Here is a 21,058-nt window from a genome sequence, read left to right on the forward strand (position 1 = left end):
CGGTGGCCACCGGCCGGGGCGGCGCCAATCCGGGCCGGCGGGCGGGAGGCGGCGGCATGGCCGCGGATGCGGGCGGGATGGCAGCGGCGGCGGCCATGTGGGTCAGCCCACCGGCTGCGGCGGCGGAGAAGGCGGCGGGGTTGTCGGCATCGGCCATGGCGGCGGCGGCCGGGAGGGGCGCGGGCGGGCGGACGGGCGCGGGCGGGCGGAAACGGAAATGAAATGGCGGTTGGGCGTTCGCGGGCGGCGGCTAGTTTTGGACCAGATGCATCTCGTGATATATATTTGCATCGCGAGGTGTTGCATTTTACATCACGAGGAGGCCGCGGTCCAATTTTTTTTGCATATGGACCGTCTGTTGGAGTAGCGTTTTTTGCCCCAGACGGTCCAAAAGTTAGGTATTTTTACATTTGTACCGTCTATTGGAGATGCTGTTAGCAGCTCTTCTCCTAATAATTTAACAAAAAGCAGTTCGAGCTCTGGACGAAAAAAACCGTGTCACCAGCCAACAACAAGATGAACACGGGACGCTTCAGCGGGGACCCTATGCGTGCCTGACCTCCTTGCGGTCCTCCACGCCACGGGAGGAACAGAGAAGTAGGGGACGGCCGGACGGGCGACGGATGGGCTCGTGAGCTCGTCGCAGAGGCGGCAGGGCGCACAGTGCCTCGTCCCGCCCCATATGGCCCATACACCCCGCGCAACGCGACACCGGATCAGCATCTCGTGTCTGTCTACGTCACGGGCCACGGGTCAGGCACGCGATGCGATCGCCGTCCTTCCTTCCTCCTCCCTCCCCTCATCATAACCCCGAATCTCCTCTCCGCGCGGCGCGGGCGTCTCCCTGCTGCTTCCCCTCCCTCGCGTAAAAAAAGAGAGAGGCGACCGAAATCCTAACGGCCTGCCGCCTCATCCCCTCCAGACTGCTGCAGTCCACGCCGGGCCGGCCTCCCCTCCGGAGCAGGACATCCGCTCCCCTCGCCGCCGTCCCCCCTCTGGAGGTCCGCACGGGCGTCGATTCTTCTTCCGCTGGTGAGCAAGCGCTGGCACTAGCCTGCTGCTATACAATTCTGTTCTGTTTCTTCCCTTCGCAAATCGAATCTGAATCTTCCTCTCTGTACTACTAGCTCTCTCCATCATGGTAGTTAGTTGCGGGTTCGTTTCCTGTGTGTACGCCGCTACCGATCCTATCCATCACTCGTAGGCGATCTCTCAGATGACCTCGGCCCCGTAGGAAATACTAGTAGGATAGGATCATCCAAGGAGCGGCCCGGCCTTGGTTGTCAGTTATGCAGAACAAGTACTACTGTCGATAGCAGTTTAATTTGTAGAAGGAAACAGAAATTTGGGGGAAGTCTGAATCCCCAACGCCCGCCGTGGCTAATCGCGCCATTGGCTCGAAACTTCAGAACCGAGGCCACCATTAGCTGGGTAATTAGTTTCAGGTGTCACATGGTGCTGCAATCTGTTCTTGGTAGTTAATGGCTGGCCGGCTGCTCCTTTTCTCAGGCCTGACAGGCAGGCCACAGCTTTCCCATGATCTCTGGTAAATGCATCGTCTAGAACTGCAAGCTGGGACCCTTTTGCCGCAATATTCAAGGCTGAAAAATCCTCCTGCCATATGGTAGTAATTCCTTGCTGCCCTGGTCCACACACTCTGGCTTCTTAAAAAGAACCTTGGACGCAGTAAATGTGAATCAACCTACCAATTCTTTGCCTCTCTCTTTTATGGTAACGTAACATGTAGCCAAAAGCGGCCACATCTCATCGATAGACTCTCAGAGTTTCAGTTCCTGTTTCAGTAACGACTTGTGGTCGTCTTGAATAGCCAATCCGTTCTCTTGTTTTCAAGTTTCCCGTTCGTAACTATGGAGTAGGGACCTGTTCCACCTTGCTTCTGAACTTGGGGGCATCCCTGCTCTGAAACTGTGAACCATGGGGTGTCGGTTGAACTGTGCGAAGAACATTACTGAAAAATTAGGACGCCCTGAGACTCTGTGTAGTGTCTGATTACTACTGCTTAGACTGTGCATGCATTTTCTCATGTGGAAACGTGGGAGGTTAGCTGTTAGCACACACCCAGTTCTTACAGTGGTGGAACATACTGATTATCCTATCCTGAACAAAACTGGGATTATCCGATCTGTGTTTTACTTAGCCTGGATCCATGTGAAATCTTTCTTTTTGGTAGCTGGAACTCGAAACATTTATCATGTTGCATTGTAGGAATTCCATTCATGCTCTTTTTCGTAAAAAACAAATGTTAAATGCCACCTAATTTCTGCATATGGAATGGAATGCTTACTAATTGTATTTTAATTTTCCGCTACAAGTGGAAATATCATGTACTGTTTGTTATGATACTGCCAAGATAACTCTTCTTTAACAGTCCATTCTTTTTCAGGCGTTTCACTACATTTAAACACGCAGAATGCCTCGGGGGCGAGGCTCGTCTGTGTCAACACACGAGAAGCTTAATGTTGATGCAGCAGTCGATTCTGATAAAGATAACAGCAGGCATAAGAGGAGCGCTTATTTGTTGCTGGGGTTGTTTATACTTTTCCTTCATGGATCCTGGTCTGTTTACCGTATGCAGTTTGCAAATCTTCCTTTGCCCCTTGGTGCCGAGCAGGCTGGTAAGCGGGGGTTCTCAGAGGCTTCTGCCCTTAAGCATGTGAAGTACTTGACAGGCCTGGGTCCTCATCCAGTTGGTTCAGATGCCCTCGATCTTGCTGTGCAGGTTGTCCTTTCAAGCTTCTTTGCTTTTACAATTTCAGTCTTCAGACCAATTATAACATTGCTGTTAATGTTATTATGCATTGATATGTTCTTAACATGGGTGCTCACTGACACTTTCCAGTCTGGGTGGAACTAGCTGTTGGGTGTTGAATGTCGACACTGATTGTAGTGTCCTGTTTAATTAGTAGAGCTCTAGTAGGAAAGAGGCTTTTTAAGTCTGCATTTTATGTTGTCGTGTTAGAAAGTATATTTTTTAAGTCATGATAATTAGTTATGTGGTTGGGGGAAGCTGGAGCACTTACTTTTGGGCTGTATTTTGTATGTTTGTTTATATTTGATCAAACAGTTCTATTTACTGATGAAAATCTGTGTCGTGTGAATGAATAATTCTACTAAGCTCATATTTCTTTATTATTATAATTAAAAGGGCACCTAGAAACTTCCATGTGTTCAATACAGGAATTAATTGCGTGGTGGGTCACTGAACATATGCACCGTGCAAGTGGTTCGTTTAGCCGTGATCTGTAGAAAAGGCACATCTAGGTAAGCATGGTGGGTCACTGAATTTATGCAGCATGTGAGTGTTTCGTTTAGCCATGGTATGTAGAAAATGCAAATCTAGGTAAGCATGGTGTGTCACTGAACTTGTACACCGTGAGGGTGGTTCGTTAGCCCACGGTACGCAGAAAATACACATTCAGAAAAAATAATCTTGAACACCAGGTCACTTAAGTGCGTTAACGGGGCCATGCCAGGTCGAAGCTAGTGCAGTCAGACACTGTGAATACATTGGATGGCAATTCTTGCCAACTCACTACCTGTACCATAACCAAGATGCAAAAGGCAACACCTTCGTTGACTTCTCTCAGGCTCTCAGCCCTTCCACCTTGCAATCACCAACCTGATCATGGCTGTTAGTTGCTAATCTCGTCCATGCTTCTAGCTGGAAGTCAAGACAAGCTTAGCTGTTACTTTGACCACCAGAAGTGCACTCCCACACCAGCCATGGAGGCACTGGGGGTTGAGAAAAAATTGAGGTCTGGGGTTTGGGCATAAGAACTAGAAAGGGGATTTAGTGGAGAATAATTATTACAGTACAAGTTAAAGTGAGGAGCCACCTAATTATTTCTTCCTCTTATCTTCACTTTTACTGTTTTTTCAACCTTTTCTCCCATCTGGATGGTGTTATGATACAATCTCAGTTTATTGTGTGCTATTTTTGTTTGGAACTTATCATTTTTCTACAGCTATTTTTAGTTGCACTATATCCATCTTGACATGTCCATGCAATAGTATGTGTATGCAGAAGCAGAGAAAATAAAGAAGACAGCTCATTGGGACGTTGATGTTCAAGTGGAGCTGTTCCACACAGATATTGGTGCAAATCGTCTAGCTGGTGGTCTTTTCAAGGGAAAAACACTCTTGTACTCAGACCTTAAGCATGTGATCCTCAGAATTGTTCCCAAGTATTTACCGGAAGCTGAAGAAAATTTGATTCTTGTCTCTTCTCATATTGATACAGTTTCCACAACGTAAGGCTCTGTCTTCTCCCTTATGAGGCAATTTTTCTTCTGCTTTGCATTATGTAATGTAATCAATATGCTTAATCATCAGCATGTTAATTGGTTACATCAGATACAAAGAGTTTCCACATGCCTTTTTGACACTTAGTGGTCCAATTGGTATATTGCTTATTTATTTTTGTTGAATGTAATATGCAATAATCAACTTGAGTACCATGTTATTATTCAACTGAGGAGGGGGTGGGTGCAGAGGGTGGATTAAATGAAATGTATGCGATCTAAGTGAGCTTAAACAAATATATGGGCTCAGTCGTGCAACGTTCTTTAACTATATAAGCAGGAGATATCGAGATCTAAAATTTGCTAAGGATAGCTTGACAGCACATGAAGGTTGAACGAGAATATAGCTTTTGAGGCATGTTTTTAAGGAACAATTCTGTGACGAGGATTTTTACGAGTAATTTAGCAGGTTTTCAGACTGTTCAAGTGTATATCTAGTGTTGATAGGATTTAAATTTATTGACACACTAATGCTTACACATTGCAAATATGTGTACTGTAGCAGACCAACTCTTGTAAAAACTCACTTTTTTTCCTTCCCCGTTGTCAGTTTTTGAGAAAAAAGAACCTCGAACTTCTATTCTTTTTCAGGGAAGGTGCCGGAGATTGCAGTTCATGTGTAGGAGTCATGCTAGAGATGGCACGGGGAGTGGCTCAATGGGCGCATGGGTTCAAGAGTGGCGTCCTGTTTCTGTTCAACACAGGGGAAGAAGAGGGTCTTGACGGGGCCCACAGTTTTATAACTCAGGTTACTATTTTCATATGTTACACATAAATCATCTTGTAACTGGTACATAGGTCATTGTCGTTATGCTCCATAATGTAATTTACTAATATTTGTGCAGCACCACTGGAGAAATTCAGTACGTTTTGCTGTCGATCTGGAAGCTATGGGTATCAGTGGGAAATCCACCCTTTTTCAGGTCGGGTTCACGATTTGTTTACAGAAATTATGCTTTCATTTGCAATTGTAACAATCATGTAGCTGTTCTAAATTTTAGTTTGTTGCTAATGCCTAATGATAGTAAATAAGGTTTCTGAACATTTTAAAACCTGAGTTACTTTGTGGCCGATGCATCAGATTTTTTTCTTTCTGTTTTTTAATTGCTGTAGATTGTTCAATTTGTTACAAAAGCATTGATTTTGAACCTTTTCGCGTACCTTTTTTTTTTCATATACAGGGTACTCACCAGTGGGCTTTGGAGAGCTTTGCTGCTGTAGCGAAATACCCATCTGCTCAGATAGCTACACAGGTAACACATTGTGTTTATTTGATTCTCGGTTTTTGCTGTCCTAGAGAGAACATTTTTCACTTTTCATAGAGGTTCATTTACCCTGTCAGGTGCAGTCCGCATACATTATTGGCCAACTGTAGAAGTTTGAGTGATTTACCTGTTCCAATTATTGTTGGGTAAAAAATAAAATTATATTTTGGCCAGAAGCGGGGAACATTGGATCATAACAAATAACTATAGCAACTTTGTCACGTTTCCAGCAACTCTGAAATCAAGCAGCTCAGAGCAACATGGAGTGAATTGCCCTATTTAATTAACCTTTTTATAAGAAAAATGAGGGACATGATTGTTTCTCATCCACCTCACACCCACTTGTTGATCCTAACACAAAACTTATAGAAGAAGTTTCAACTGATATCCTGTTGCTAGAGTGAACGAAGACAGTTAGACGTGTCACTTTACTCAACCAGCATAGTTCAATCTTAGTTTGTCTTCATTGGAGGTTGCAAATATGACACGACGTAAACTTGTAATTGCAGGATGTTTTCCGTTCTGGAGCAATAAAATCTGCTACTGATTTCCAAATATATGAGGAGGTTGCTGGTCTTCCTGGCCTTGATTTTGCATATACAGATACGACATCCGTGTATCACACAAAGGTTTGCTTGATGACTTGATCTGTGTATGTATGTACTATTTGTTATGAACATGATAAATAACATATCTATATCATCTACTCGGTGAAAGAGTCTACTGCTCGTACTTGTTTGAAGAGCTAGAGATTATGGACCTTGAGATTAAGCCATGTTGCTGTCATTCGCTTTTGATGGAAAAAGGAATATAACGAGTATACATGTTTCCGAACCAAAAGTAGCTTTTTGATAGATTACAAGGTGGAAACATCACACGTGAACTTCACTTCTTGAGTATCCAGCTGATTGTTCCACAGTTCCTCCTAGAGTATGAATGCATCGATTGATGCAGAGGCCGGGGTTTTAACCTCCTTTTCTAAAAAAAAGAGTATGAATGCAAGCTGATTAATTCTTAAATGAATCCAGCCATTTGTTTCCTAGTGAGATTTGATTACAATAATTTCATTGCCATGAGATTGTATTTCTATCTTCCAAACAGAAATTAGAACGAGGTGATAGCTTCCCTAAAAAAGAGAATGAGGTAATAGATTTAGATGTAATGGTATTTGTAACTTTTGTCAATATTTTGAGTGTAGATCGAGGTCAACAGAATATTGTGGTGGCAGCTTCAATCTACTTTTTGGTGCCAAGCATTGTAGTTGCTTACTCGATATTTCATTACCGTCTTCTGTGCAGAATGACAAAATGGAGCTCCTACAACCAGGATCCCTTCAGCATAGTGGAGAAAATATGCTTGCCTTCCTACTACATGCTGCTTCATCACCAAAATTTATGAAAGATGCACACCAGGCAAAGCAAGACAGCACAGAGCAGAAGAAGGCTATTTTTTTCGACATTCTGGTATATCGTATTAAAATAATTTTTTTATCAAATATTATGACTGTACCATGCAATATCTGATTTTTTTTTCATTAAGCTAAGCAAGCACATGTATAGCTTTTGCTTTTCGTAAGTTCCTGTGGGAAATTTTTGATCTCTATAGGTCTTCATATGCTAATTTTTCAGATAATAAAGGACCATAAGAATTTAACCAATTTTATAATTCAAATTATTGGCATGTAGTAACTCAGGCAACAGTAAGGCCAACGAATGGTGTGTGAATTCCTTATCATCAGCATTTTTTTATGAAACAAAGATGTATTCTTTGGAGAAAAATCTTTGTCTGGATGGTGTGTGTGATGTTTGGGCGAAGTTAAATTTGTCTGGATGGCAAGATATAATGGGGGGTATGGGTATAACTGGGGCAAAGAAGAGAAAATAAATGGCTCATATTTTGTCCTAATAGAAATAACACTATTTTACATCATATATTGCTTTGAAGTATGACCCAATTCTTAGATGAGTTGTCTATCTTTGATGGCATGGTATGTTCTTTGATTTTGTTTGCTTAGAGCAATGAAGTTTTTGCATGGCACCCCCCATGCCTTACCTCCTTTTGAGTATCATCTGGAGTGCCATGGTTCTGTCACCAGGTCATACAATGATTCAAACTAAACATCAGAATTAGATTTGAAGCTAGGATTAGATATATTTCTGTGCTCCCGGCACCATATGATTCCTCAAAAAAACTCTAGTGCTTTTGATGATTGGTGTTGATTGGCTTTGCTGGCATAAATTTAGAACAATGGATTCCCTCAAAAGTAAACTTAGACTATGATATGAACTATCTGCAGAAAGAAAAGTGCACCTGGAAAACAGGCAAGATATTTGTTCGTATCTGGAATAGAATGCAGATTTAGGTAGTACGATTTCTTATTCAACTGAATTTTCTTTTGTTTCAGCTTCTCACTTGTATGTTACTACTTTTGCAGGGCAAGTACATGGTGGTCTATCCACAGCGACTAGCAACCATGTTTCACAACTCAATAATATTTCAGTCACTTCTGATATGGGGAACATCACTGCTTATGGGCGGACGTCCTGGTCTTGTGTCCTTTGGAATATCATGTTTGAGCATTATTTTGACGTTGATATTTTCTATCTTCTTACCGGTTGTGGTGGCATTTGCCCTGCCGCATATTTGTCCCTTTCCTGTTCCATTTGTTGGAAATCCATGGTTAGTTATTGGCTTATTTGGTTCACCTGCACTGCTTGGTGCATTCATTGGTCAGCATTTTGGATTTATTCTCCTGAAGAGGCACATTCAAGAAGTGCATTCAAGAACAAAGCCAGGTCTAACTGGTAACACAATGGATTACATTGTTGGCCTGGAAGCTGAGAGGTGGATTTTCAAATCTGGTTTTGTCCAATGGCTTATAGTTTTGATACTCGGAACCTATTTGAAGGTCGGAGCATCCTATATAGCACTCATCTGGCTTGTTTCGCCTGCTTTTGCATGTAAGTTGGGGTGACTATCTGAGAGTTAATATGTTGATATTCAACTTTTTGAGTATTAATGGCTGTTGTTTCGTTGCAGATGGTCTTATGGAAGCAACACTAACTCCTGTGAGGTCACCTAAACAGCTTAAGGTCTTTACGTTGGTCCTGGCTTTGGCTGTGCCAGTTATGTCATCTGCTGGTTTGTTTATTCGCTTGGTAGATGTGATGGTTGGCAGTATTGTACGTGCTGATAGGTAAATATCTAGAGCCTGCGACGTCCAAACTTGTTCTTTATTTTCTCATTTGCTGTGTCAGTTAGGGCCATGATTAGTTTTATACTTAAATGCTGTTAACGGAGAGTATTGTGTCAATTAATCTATGCTAACCAAACTAATTTCAACCTTGGTGCACACTTATGTATGCAGGAACCCTGGCGGACTACCAGACTGGCTTGGAAATGTAGTAGTTGCTGTTGCCATTGCTATAGTCGTGTCCTTCACGTTTGTGTATCTTCTTTCATATGTCCATATTTCAGGTAAACCATATCATGCTTGATATATCATCACATTTTGCTTCTGTTACATGACTTATCAATTTTTGTTTTCTTGTTTATATATTTTTCCTTTGATTTGTGACATATACTGTTAGGGGTGTGTTGGAATGATCATTAAATATTGCCCCTCAAACTTTCATCATGCTTTGTCATTCTGTGTTAGAGTAATGCCAAAATGGTGCTAAATTTAGAGGCCACCGAAGGGTGATCACGAACCCACACTAAGAAAATACTAAAAACCAAACTGACCGAGCAGCTTCAAAGCTAAAATAATCCGAGGAATGATCATAGGTTTGTTAGGATTGTGGTTTTCCCTGGTCAGAAGAAGGCTCCCCTCCCTCCCTCTCTCTCAAACATTGCTGTACTCAACAGCTATCATTGCATCCAATTTTTGTACTTCTCCAATATGTACATACATCTGCGGCCTTCTGTTTTATACACAACACATCAAAATGAGCTGATATCCGAGATAATGTTTTCTGCAGGTGCGAAAAAAACACTTCTTTCTGTGTTGTGTGCATTCTTTGGTCTTGCCCTTGTACTGGTATCAAGTGGCATTGTTACAGCATTCACAGAGGATATTGCTCGTTCTGTAAATGTAAGCATTGCTATGAAAACTTTGACCACCGATATTGCTTTAAATATTTGGATTGGGAACTTGGAAGATCATGTGCATAACTTGGTCTTGAGAATTACTTGGATATACTTGGTCGTTATACATATATTGGAATAGAAACTAGTGGTCAAAATTATATTTTGAAGACTGTTAATATACAGAACATCACTTTTTCGTGTATGGGAGGGATTATGAGTTTATCTTGACAAATGGTATCCTAATATTTTGAGTCGGTGTTTAACTTTTTTTACTCATATGATGTTGTCATGTGATTTCCATAATTTGTCGTCATTTGCTATCTCTGTAACCTGAAAATTATAATTTTTATTTTAAAAAACCCAGTATCCTTTTAAGATAATCTCTTATGCATAACATAAAGGAGAACCTGTTCTTCAAAGAAAATTGGATGTAAATATTTACCCCTTCCAATTGAAATATAAGTTATTGTAGTTTTGTGTATTAGGATTAAGGAATGCAAGAAATGACTTGTGTCCTTCAAACGTTCGCAAACACAATGGATTATCTTACACTGCCATTAACCATGTAGTATCAATTGCCTATGTAGAAATGCCAATTGTTGAGCAAGGGAATAATAGGAAGAAATCAAGAAAGAGATTAAATTGTCTCGGAATATCTATTATTTCTATTTTCATAAGCATAAAACAACTTATATTAGCAAATAATTTCTGGGATGTTCTTGAAAATTTGCTTGCCTGGAATTGTCATAATGTTCCCCATATTTGTATTAAAAAGCTCGTAGTACTAGCAATGAATACTCCTACTTGTTAAAATGATAACTGATTCACTATTTCCTCAGGTTGTGCATGTTGTTGATACTACAAGAATGAACGATGGAAACACAGAACCATTATCCTATGTTTCCCTGTTCTCGAACATGCCTGGAAAGTTGACACAGGAATTGATGGACCTAAGAGGGGAAGAGTTTTCTTGCGGAAGGAATATGACAACTGATTTTGTGACATTTACCGTGAAGTATGGCTGCAGGAGTTACAAAGGGAGCAATGCTGGATGGAGCAAATCAGAAGTTCCAGTGCTCCATGTTGAAAGTGATTCTGCTGCCGATGATGCCCGCAAAACAGTAGTATCAGTTGATACCAAGTCATCTACACGGTGGTCGCTCGCAATCAATATGCAGGAAATTGATGACTTCACTATCCAAGGTGAGTTACAGTCGAATAGATCGACAAATCTAGCATAACTAGATCGTTGTTGTTATTTCCCATCTAACTGACCCTTCCATGTGTTATTTTACTCAGTGGAGTCAGATAAGTTGGTTCAACTGGGTGGTAAGAGCGAGGTCGATGGATGGCATACAATCCAGTTTGCAGGCGGCAAGAACGCACCAACGAAATTCCAGCTAACCCTTGTCTGGTCAAGTAATGCGACACAGGCATCTCCAAAGGAAGCTAACGCAGAGGACCCTCCTCTCCTGGTAAAACTAAGAACGGACGTGAATAGGGCCACGCCGATGGTCGAGACGGTTCTCGAGAAGCTTCCACGCTGGTGTGCAGCTTTCGGCAAGTCGACATCCCCTTACACGCTGGCGTTCTTGACCGCTCTTCCTGTCAATATTTAGGCGACGCACATTGTGTGCCCCGACATTGTAGGGTATTAACAGTTTGACATAGTGTTGATCTACGCTGTATCTAGCTATTCGTATTAGATTCAATTGCATTCGTAGCTTCAAACTTAGAGGGCGGCCCTGTGTGGAAAATGTGTCTGATGAATGAATGGCCGGTCTGTTTGATGTCGAAAAACTTGAGGTTAGAGTGGTGGTTGCAATATAGACAGGTGGTGTTTGATGTTACTTATGGAGGCAATTGAATGGGCATGGCCAGATCGGAGACATTCTGCATTGTCGATTTTCTGATTGGTGTGTATAGTGGTAGTTTGGTCCCGTGCCTGAATCGTGGACAAAGTTGGCTGTTCCAGTCCAAACTTGAGAAAAGTGTCGGCTCGATCATGGGACGATGAACATGGATACAGTTGGGTGTTAAGTGTGTTAACTTTTTTGGAGTGTCCACTGGCAGTGCCAGCAGTAGACCATCAAGACAGGTACAGTAGCTCCTCACAAGCTTCAAGCATGCAGTACTCAACCAATGCTTCTGATAGGAGTGCTGTACCTGAAGTTCTGAAGAAACAAGAAAGCCAAGAACTATGGACGAAGTGCTTCCTCCATCCTAAAATAACATTTATTTTGGGACGGAGGGAGTATAAGTCCTGCCGAAGCGTAGGCTGCATGCTCATAAAGAAGTCTGAAGACCTTTATCTGGAACGCTGTATTAGGCTGGTCACAATGGGCAGAGTAAATTGCAAGAAACCACCAGTTTGAAGGCTTGGTTTGTAGAAAACACTACGTTACATTTTTTTGACAGAAAGTACAGCATCTTGTGTAATCTTGTTGCAAATAACACTGATTGGCGGATTAGAGCGCTTTAAGTATGTTTGTGACAGGTGGGTCCAGATTTTGCCGACGTGGCATAACGACTCGGCCGAGACGGCGTCATAGTCGACAGGGGCCCACCCGCCAGCTGGATTCTTCGATTCATCATTGTTTCTCATCGAAAATTCCTGCTCGATCCCCTTTCTCATGGTGGACGCAGGTGTGCCGCCACCCACGGCCGGACTGCGCCGTGACCGCCGGCGTCGATGACGAGCCCAGCCCTCCCTCTACTCCTCCCTGTTTCCTGGATCGATCGTGTACGCCGCTGCCATGGACCAGCGTCGTGGACGCCACTGCCATGGACCAGCGTCGTGGACGCCGCCGCCATGGACGAGCGCCTAGGACACCGCCGCCTTGCCGTCGCGGCCACGCTGCCACATCAAGTTCGAAAGAAAAATTGTTGGCCGCCTTGAACTGCCTCTCCTTTCCGAGCACAAACACGGCCACCACCCGCACCCAGTCGTCGGGCTTGAGCGAGGCCGGCTTGTCCCTCACCTCGAGGATGGTCTTGCGGTCCGGGAGGGAGACGGGCGGGATCCGGCGGAGGCGGGCGGCCTGGAGGAACTCGGTGTGCTTGAGGTCGTTGTGCTGGGCGAGGAAGACGGCGGCGGAGAGCGGGTAGGGGCGGCCGGGCTGCTTGGAGGCGAAGGCGGTGGGGAGGTTGGCCGGGAAGGTGTAGTCGTCGCCGAAGAGGACGTCGTCACCGTTGAAGATGATCTTGTCCAGGTCGCCGCGGGCGGCGTAGTCCCGGAGCACGGCCAGGGGATCCATGGCCACGCCGCCGGAGCTCTGCTTTGGCTTGGCTTCTCGCTGGATCTGGCGGCTCTGGGGTTCTGCTCGCGTGCTTGGGTAGGCTCCAGGGAGCTGATTGCTTTTTTGGTTTTCATCTAAGGGTTCCTTTAAAATTATAGGGACTTGTTTGTAAATCTAGACAAATGCACCATCTAACGCCGTCTCAGTCGAGTCGTTATGCCACGTCGGCAAACTCTGGACCCACCTGTCATAAACATACTTAAAGCGCTCTAATCCGCCAGTCGGTGTTATTTGCAACAAGATTACACAAGATGCGGTGCTTTCTGTCAAAAAAAATGTAACCTAGTGTTTTCTGCAAACCAAGCCTTCAAACTGGTGGTTTCTTGCAATTTACTCCAATGGGCAGGAACTTGGAGTAACATCACACACTCCAATACAAGTTTGCTTATGTGGCACATATTTAATGAAGAGAGGAGTGCTTGTGATAACTAGCTAAGTTATCGGAACATCACACACTCCAAGAAACAATGAGTCTATATCCTAATAAATACATCGCTGCATGACACTACATACATGTTCCTACCCACTATGGAGGTAGTAACATAGGCTAGAAAACTGTGTAGGTTACTAGCTTATGTTTCTGCCCATTGTGACCAGCCTTAGCAGTACTCCCTCTCATTCATATTTACTTGTCTTAAATTTGTTTAGACAGGCTATTTTTCACAGAGACCGTGGATGATGCTCCGAGGAAACAACTCAAATCCCAAAAGGACGAATAATGCAGTAGTAGCAGTAGTAACAAATTATACACGTCCATAATCCAGAGATTGACTGAAGCCAGCAGACCAGCCGTGGAGGGAACCGAGGATACGTTGCCATCATCAACTCGATTGATTAATGCGCGCTGCTCCCCGCGCACAAAAGACGGTGAGTGCGGCAGTGCCCGAGGCCGTTCGTGCGCATGGAGTCTTCCATTCCGCGCCCAACCGAGGCGAGGAGGCCTTGACAAACAAGAAGGCACGCTCTCCTCCCCTCCACTAGCTTCTCCCCGGGAACACCGCACCGAGCCCCGGCACCGGAGCAAGTCCCGCCGGTTTTCCGTGGCCGAAGCTCGTCGTCACGTACTACTCGGCCGGTCAAACCAGCATTTTTTACAAAAATGTTTATCAAGAGGGCGTGCGTTGGGGCGTGCGCGCGTGCAGGCGTCGGGATCGGCGAGGCCGTGCATGCAGTGTCGATCGATCCTACATCGATCGCGATGTTTCCATGTCTCCCTGCTGTTGCTGTGTGGGCACTGAAAGCAAGGCGTACTACTAGCTGGCTTTTCTATTTGGCTAGGCCAGCTAGATGCGTTGCGGTGCCCGCGGATGGGCTGTGGAGTGGTGCTGGGCTCAAAATTGGAACCCCACGTTATCGTGTTGCGTCCATAGGTTGCATGGTTTAGGATCGCTAGGTATAGGATGCTACGAGGATTGTTGCATGCGCAGGGTAGACGCGCTGGAGACAGAGTTGCGTGGAGTGACTTCCTGGGGAGGAGGACAGCGCCACTACTGCGCTTAATAGTGCATTTACTATAAGCTTATTAATCATGATCATCACAAGGACACAAGCACTGTCTTAGTGCCTACGGTAGTACTGTTCAGGTTTCGCGGGAGAAGTTGTAGTACTGGTAGTAGTATTCTTCTAAGAGAAAAAAAATCACCGGTTGGTTTTGTAGGTTCCTTGCCATATGGCAAGCAAACGTACCACCGTCTCCTCTCCCCCCATAGTAGTACTCCTATATTCTAGTATCACTTTCTTGGCACCTCGCCGGTGAGACGCGGGCGGGAAAAGAGTGACATTGCCCGTGCGACGGTGAAGGCGGGGAGAGCTGCGGGGTCAACGTGGGGGGACAGGCGTCAGATGGCGCCCCACACGAAGCGGCGGAACATTCGCTCGCCCAGTCTGCCCGCCTGCCTGCCGCTCTCGTCACCGCGGCATCACCCACCTGCTACACCCTCGCCGACGGGATGCCAATTAATTAGTGCTCGAGGCGAGGCGAGGCGAGGCAGGGAGGCCGGCCCGGCATGGTGCAGTGTGCCACGGCGCCCCCACCGCGCCCTCGCCTCGCTGACTTCTTGACTCTCTCTCTCCCGCGCGTGCTGACTTCTCTCCCGTCATGTGGTGCAGCGCGCTGGCTAGCTAGCTGTCCTTGTGCGTGCGTGCGTGTGTCGCTTGGCTCAGCCCGACACGCCGGGCCGCACGCCCCGCGATCGCACCTGCGCACCGCACCGCACCCCACCGACGCCAACCTTTCTTTATCTCTCATGTCATCTCATCTCTCTGCTCCTGCTCGATCGATATCCTCTGCCTTCATTTTGTTGATCAATGGAGTGGATGTGAATTATATGGTTCGACCGACGTCAATCTGCAAGCATCACCGACCCGCCCCTCGTTTCAAGGGAAAGCAACCGGCCGGCGGCAGACAGGAACGGGTGCACGCACCGGCACCGGCGAGAAAAGGGATACTAGAAAGAAACATTACCGTCAGCAGACAGACCGCGACCAACCGGGGCATACGGGCACCAGCAAGCACCGCGGACAAAATCCGTGGTTATTTCAAGTGACAAGGACCCTTCAACCGCGCAGTAGTACATAGAATGCACTTGCTTTGCCATTTGCAGCGGTGGCTTGGACGCGTCGCTCACCCACGGCGCCACGACGCAGAGGTGAATGAAAGTTTTCCCCAAGGATCTGTGTCGATCACGTCCCGTGCCGGCCTCTGTATGTGGTTTGGAACGGAGAAGCGTGCGAACATGGCCTCTCTAGCTACCTCATCGGAAGAGGCTGTTAGTACCGTATTCAGTTTGTCTAATTCACATATAGATGTTTTTTAAAAATATCACATCTAAGCTTCCACAAATATATAATGCAGCAGCAAGAAATAAAAGAAAAGTAAAACAAAAAAAATACCACAAACAGAGTGGACATCAGTTTAGATGTAGCATAACTTTGTTACATCTAGATGTGTCCTAGGCAGACCCGCTACTGTATTCTGATGGTGGTTTGGGTCCCGTTCCATTGACCGGCATAGTTTTGCAATCCCGATGGACAAGCCAAGCAGTTAAGTCCACGATTAATTAGTACCCCTAGCACGTACTACAAGCCCGACACTTGCGGCAGCAAGCGTGGCAACTTGTTGCACTGGAAGTCCTAAACTTGGCTACCAAACCCGCCCCTTGACCCGCCATCATGCCCATCCCGAAATCGCTCTGCGTACGATCAAACTACACACGGTCTTCTACTCTTCTTACGAACAGGAACGGAAAAGTGAATCATCGTAAGTGTAGCAGAGCAGCCCTGTTTCCATCCATTTCCCTCGGGAGCATTGCTACACGTACGACAGAATATCTACGATTTCTGTACGAAGTAGTATGGCCACCATTCATCAATGCTGGCTCAAGGCAAGTTCACGGTGGATTACACTATCGTATCAAATCGGACCAGCTTTCATCGTACATGAGGCACTTCCGTTCCCTCGGCGCCAAGCTCCTCGTCCCAGCTGATTAAACAATTTTTTTTAACCGGTCGACGGCCTGTAGCGACGTCCGTTCGTCCGCCCATGGCTCCTCTGTTCCAGATTCCAGCGCACCACCCCGACCAGTCCGCCCATCCCCGTCGGCGTCAGATCGAACGTGAACCGCCGGACAGCGGCTCGCCCCCTGCAAAAGCGCCTGTCCGAGTGATGGCGCGCATCTATCGCTCGCGGTGCAACATTCTTTCACCTTCCCCTGCGACTTGCCCGACCGATCTCACGGCCTTGCTTCGCCTCTTCTCCCTCCCCTCGCTCCTGCTGTCGTCTTCGTGGTGACAGGGACGTGGTCAAGAACACTTGCCGGACAAGCAAGACCGGCCGAGCGAGCCCGAAGCAATCCATCCCCTTGTCTCTTCCGGCGAACGGTCGACGTCCAACCCCCGGCCGAGCATACGTATTGTACCTGTACAGGCGGGGTGCAGTCGACAACCGTCGCTGACGACAGTGCTGATTGATTTTCAGATAGACGACGACGCGCTGATAAGAGCGAAGGAGGACGCAAAACACCGAAAGTTAGGCGCAGGCAACAGGATCGCGGATACGTGCGCCAGTGGGTACCTCTGTTTTCAGCAGTGCACAAAGGAAAGGAAATACTAGTACTAGTACTCCAACATCAGGAGAGGAGAGGAGAGGAGCAGTATATGCGCAGGGAATAATGGGTCGATGGGAGGTCAGGGTCCCGGTCGGCCGGTCACTGGCGCGGCGGTGCACTATTCTTTTGGTCGATCCGGTTAGATGAAACGTCCATCTCATCATCTCATAGAGTATTGTCTCCCCGCGCCAAAATGGGCAGGCAGCGGAGTTATGTTCGCCACTGCGAGCGAAGGACATGGCATGGCATGGAGGACCCGGACCTGGAGCCGTTAATGCACTGCCCCATGCCCAGCCCGGAGCAGAGCAGAGATACGTACGCCGCCAGTATGAGACGCCCGGAGGCAAGAGCCGGAGCCAGTGACTCAGAATCGGCAGGGCAGGGAGGACGAGTAGTAAATGTTCTCGAGGCAACATCGCACAAATTTCATTTAAGCCTGCGACCTGCATGATGATGAGCTTGTCCCTCTGGTCTGGTGGACCGGTTGGCGCGCGCGCACACACACCGGCCAGGCGCCAAAGAGCATTCAATTCTCTGACGGACTCAGCGAAATAAAAAGAGGAGATCCGCGGCATGCCATGGCAGCCGGCAAGTACGTTACATTCGATGATGATCATGAAAGGTGTCCAGAGGGGAGTGGTGCTGCTGCCACATTGATTTGGTTTGTTTTGCAGCTCCTACGGCTACGGCGACGGGAAAATGAAAGGGAAATGAGCTACTAACTCGGGAAGAAACCAACCACAGCTTGCAGTTCAGCTGTACACGCAGGGGGCACTTGGTCCGGCTTATTGCTCGCTAATGACGACTTGGAATGGCCGGCCACCTAAGTTATTCGGCTAATGATGATTGTCCGCTGCTTCATTCATTCTCAGCCCCCTATGTTGTCGCTGCCGGCGTCCGTCAGGATCGTCAGCCTCCGGGCCGATTTCACGAACGCGCTGCAAATTCAACATCACGTCTCAGCTCAAGAATTCATTCATGACGAGTGATCAATGATTTCAAGTGGAGTTTGGCATTGTGCATGCTGCTCACCTGAAAGGCTCATCGCCGATGTGCTTCACCTCGCCGGCGGCGCTGCGGTAGAGCACGTGGTTCCTCAGTTCAGCGCACTCCATGCCGAACATCTCCGACATGCGCCCGTACAGCTCCTCGAACGACCCCAGCGCCGACAGGTCCAGGATGCGCCCCACGGCGTCCGACTCCACGAACACCTTGCACTGCCCGGGCTCCAGCCCCAGCAGCTCCGGCGCCGCCTGGCCGCTGCTGTCCCCGAACCACTGCAGCCTCCAGGAGGACGTGTTGTTGTTGCTTGGGCTGCCCTGGATCACGCCGGAGCCCGACCCGGAGCCCTCCGAGAGGTTGGGCGCCTTCTCCACGTCCCAGTTGGGCGAGCCGCACCCGCCGGCCACCGGCGAGGTGGCCGCGTCGCCGCCGGCGCTGCTGGACTTCATCTGCTCCTCGGTCAGTATCGCCTGCCCGAAGAGCAGCAGGGTCGGCGCCGGCTTGACGTCGCCGCCGCCGGCCTTCTTTGTCGGAGCGCGCGTCGTGATGTTGTCGTCTTCGCGGGCGGGCGAGGTGCCGATCGTCAGGTCGGTGCTGATCGTTCTTGGTGCGCGAGGAGCGACGTGGTCGGCGGCGGGGCGGCGGACGGCGCCGCCCGCGTAGAGCAGGCTCGACTGCAGGTTGCTGAGGTGGAGATCCGAAAAGGACGGACCGAATTGCGCATGCCTGGCTCCCTGTATCCCTGCGAGAGGAGCACCATTGCTGTCCGGGAAGGGGAAGAATGGGAAGCTGTGGTGCAGGAGCTGGTCCTGCTGATGGTGGTGGCCGTGGTTGGGCGGGAACGGCGGCGGCGGCGGGTGGAAGAGCTGCCCCTCGAAGGGGAAGTCGGCGTAGGACGGGATCCGCGGCTTCTTGCGCGGCGGCGAGAAGGACGGCAGGTGGAGGTTGGGCATGCTCGACACCAGCTCCACCAGCCACGGGCACACGCGCTTCACGTTCTGGAGCAGCTCCGGCTCGTCCCAGGTCACCTGCGAATGAGTTCATGGAGGAATCCGATTATTAATCATCGATTTGGCACCATATATGCCATATGGTCCCATGGCATTGAGAGTTGCCATGTGGTCGATGGTCTGGAAGCTAGTCCGTTCGTTCAAGAGAATCTCCAGAGTGTGGCGTGCGGTGCGTACCTGGAGGAGCCGCCAGGGCGACTGCGGCCAGCGGCTGGGGTCGGCGGCGTGGATGCCGGCGACGGTGCCCATGAACCAGCTGATCCGCGACGAGTCCTCGGTCTCGAACGCCATCTTGAAGCGCATGCCGGGGCACCACTGCACCTGCATGGCCGCCCTGACCGCGCCCGCGCGCACGCAGAACTCCGGGGTGCTCGCCCGCGGGTAGTACACCACCTCGAACGGCTGCCCGGCGGCGGCCAGCCTCGCCGCCGCGACCACGTCCTCGGCGGGGACCTTCCCCTTGGCGGTGGCCGCGCCGCCGTCGCCGGAGCTGGCATTGCCGCGCATCAGGCCCCTGTAGTGGTCCCACCCGGAGTGGCCCTCGTCGCAGAAGACGCGCTTGGCGCGGCGGATGCCGACGTGGACCTCGCCGCCCTCGCTGCGCAGGAAGACGATGGAGTCGCCGGCGAGGAGCTTCTTCTGGTTCACGAAGTTGCTCCATCCCGTGGTGAGCAGGTGGCGGCGCGGGGTGCCCCGGTAGATGTGGCGGAACTTGAACTCGTCCCCGTGCACGTCCTTGACGATGATGCTCTGCACCGGCGGCTCCGAGCTGTAGTCGAGCGGCGGGAAGATGGTCTCGGCGCAGAAGCGGGGCACCGAGAAGCCGCCGCCGTTGTTGGCGTCGGACTGCGTGAGCGTCTTGGCGAAGGAGGCCGGCTTGGGGCGGTCGTCCTGAAGCGCCCGCCCTTCGGCGGCGGCGTCGCCCACGTCGACCGCCGGCTCGCCCTGGCGGAGCGGGGCGAGGCGGATCTTGGCGAAGACCTCGTCGGTCTGCGGGTCGGCCATGAAGCGCACGGCGGAGACGCGGCAGGGGAGGAGGGCCGGCACGCGCGCGGCGGACAGGTCGACGGTGGCGGCGGCCTGCTCTGCGTGGCCCTGCGGGAAGTAGTAGACGGCGGCGCCGACGGGCGGCACGGTGCACATGCTCCCCGCGCAGGCCAGCCAGAGCTGCGGGTCGACGGAGCGGGGCGCGTCCTCGCCGCCGCCGCCGCCGCCGCCGCCGCCCGCCGGGCACGACAGCTCGGTGAAGGTGAGCATCCTGCCTCCCTTCCCTCGCAACGACGCCGTAGGCTGGTGCTGCCGCTGCCGATGGACGGTGAGACCAAGTAAAAGAGGAGGACTGGGTGGAGTGAGTGGGGGGATGGAGTTCCGTTGCGGTTGCAGGGGCGCGGCCGGTTCGGGCCGGAGTTAGCGGGGCTCCCACGGTAAACAGGGGGGGAGTAACAAACCTCCACGGGCCCCGTGGCTTCTTATAAGTGTGCCGTTGGTTGCATCCGTCCATCGAATCGCTGGGAGGGGAGGGGAGGGGGAAGCGGGACATGGACGCCGGCCGGGTTTGCCGTGCGACGCTCTCAACTCACTCAACCGGGACATGCGGGTCGGGGCTTCATCTGCTCGCCAGTACACACCGTACATGCAACACAATATCTTGGACTCAGCTGACTAGGGCCTTCTTCTGCATAACCGCTTGCTTGCTAATAGTTCTAGATAAGAGGACTGTGGCCGGCCTTAGATCTGAGACCCTAAAGTTACGGTGTTTTCTTCTTTTTAGAATAACGTTCGATCTGTTTATTCAGGGAATTCAGGGGTTTCAGTTTTTCTTTCTTTCTTTTTTGGAAAAACTCTGAAGTTTTATTCATTGGAAACATCGTTTATGAGGATCGGTATAATTTTCAGTTAAAGGGCTTCTCAAACCAATCACAAAGTCAAAGAAAATCTAGCTAATCTAACGAGCTAGTGAGCAGC

The 21,058-nt window shown here is 49.0% G+C and overlaps 2 protein-coding genes across 4 annotated transcripts; one reads left to right on the forward strand and one right to left on the reverse strand.

Moving 5' to 3' along the window:
* The first annotated feature begins 599 nt into the window (after nucleotides 1–599).
* Nucleotides 600–11,526, forward strand: LOC109750200 (uncharacterized). 3 transcript variants are annotated; one of them, XM_073508847.1, is made up of 15 exons: nucleotides 600–906; nucleotides 965–1,032; nucleotides 2,405–2,740; nucleotides 4,033–4,271; nucleotides 4,914–5,070; nucleotides 5,168–5,245; nucleotides 5,504–5,575; nucleotides 6,097–6,216; nucleotides 6,886–7,050; nucleotides 8,022–8,547; nucleotides 8,627–8,783; nucleotides 8,955–9,064; nucleotides 9,568–9,680; nucleotides 10,516–10,879; nucleotides 10,976–11,526. In XM_073508847.1, exons 3-15 carry the CDS (start codon nucleotides 2,432–2,434, stop codon nucleotides 11,293–11,295), a joined length of 2,730 nt encoding a protein of 909 aa, XP_073364948.1. In that variant the 5' UTR covers nucleotides 600–906; nucleotides 965–1,032; nucleotides 2,405–2,431; the 3' UTR covers nucleotides 11,296–11,526. The 3 variants fall into 3 exon arrangements, with proteins under 3 accessions (XP_073364948.1, XP_073364949.1, XP_073364950.1); XM_073508849.1 differs by having other exon boundaries at nucleotides 833–906; nucleotides 4,046–4,271; XM_073508848.1 differs by having other exon boundaries at nucleotides 802–1,032; nucleotides 4,046–4,271.
* A 6,107-nt stretch (nucleotides 11,527–17,633) lies between these two features.
* LOC109750210 (auxin response factor 8) lies at nucleotides 17,634–20,717 on the reverse strand. Its single transcript, XM_020309164.4, has 3 exons — nucleotides 19,271–20,717; nucleotides 18,114–19,111; nucleotides 17,634–18,019 (listed from the first exon to the last, which is right to left on the reverse strand). Exons 1-3 carry the CDS (start codon nucleotides 20,348–20,350, stop codon nucleotides 17,950–17,952), a joined length of 2,148 nt encoding a protein of 715 aa, XP_020164753.1. The 5' UTR covers nucleotides 20,351–20,717; the 3' UTR covers nucleotides 17,634–17,949.
* Nucleotides 20,718–21,058: the final 341 nt, after the last annotated feature.

Source organism: Aegilops tauschii, chromosome 2 (assembly GCF_002575655.3).
Source record: "Aegilops tauschii subsp. strangulata cultivar AL8/78 chromosome 2, Aet v6.0, whole genome shotgun sequence".
Taxonomy (NCBI): domain Eukaryota; kingdom Viridiplantae; phylum Streptophyta; class Magnoliopsida; order Poales; family Poaceae; genus Aegilops; species Aegilops tauschii.

Bases quoted from the DNA above. Each gene is read 5' to 3' on its own strand.
- LOC109750200 (XM_073508847.1), top strand. From the start codon at position 2,432: ATGCCTCGGGGGCGAGGCTCGTCTGTGTCAACACACGAGAAGCTTAAT. The intron at 2,741-4,032 runs GTTGTCCTTTCA...TCCATGCAATAG, and splicing joins CCCTCGATCTTGCTGTGCAG to TATGTGTATGCAGAAGCAGA. The intron at 5,071-5,167 runs GTTACTATTTTC...ATATTTGTGCAG, and splicing joins CCCACAGTTTTATAACTCAG to CACCACTGGAGAAATTCAGT.
- LOC109750210 (XM_020309164.4), bottom strand. From the start codon at position 20,350: ATGCTCACCTTCACCGAGCTGTCGTGCCCGGCGGGCGGCGGCGGCGGC. The intron at 19,112-19,270 runs GTACGCACCGCA...ACTCATTCGCAG, and splicing joins CGCCCTGGCGGCTCCTCCAG to GTGACCTGGGACGAGCCGGA. The intron at 18,020-18,113 runs GTGAGCAGCATG...TTGAATTTGCAG, and splicing joins ATCGGCGATGAGCCTTTCAG to CGCGTTCGTGAAATCGGCCC.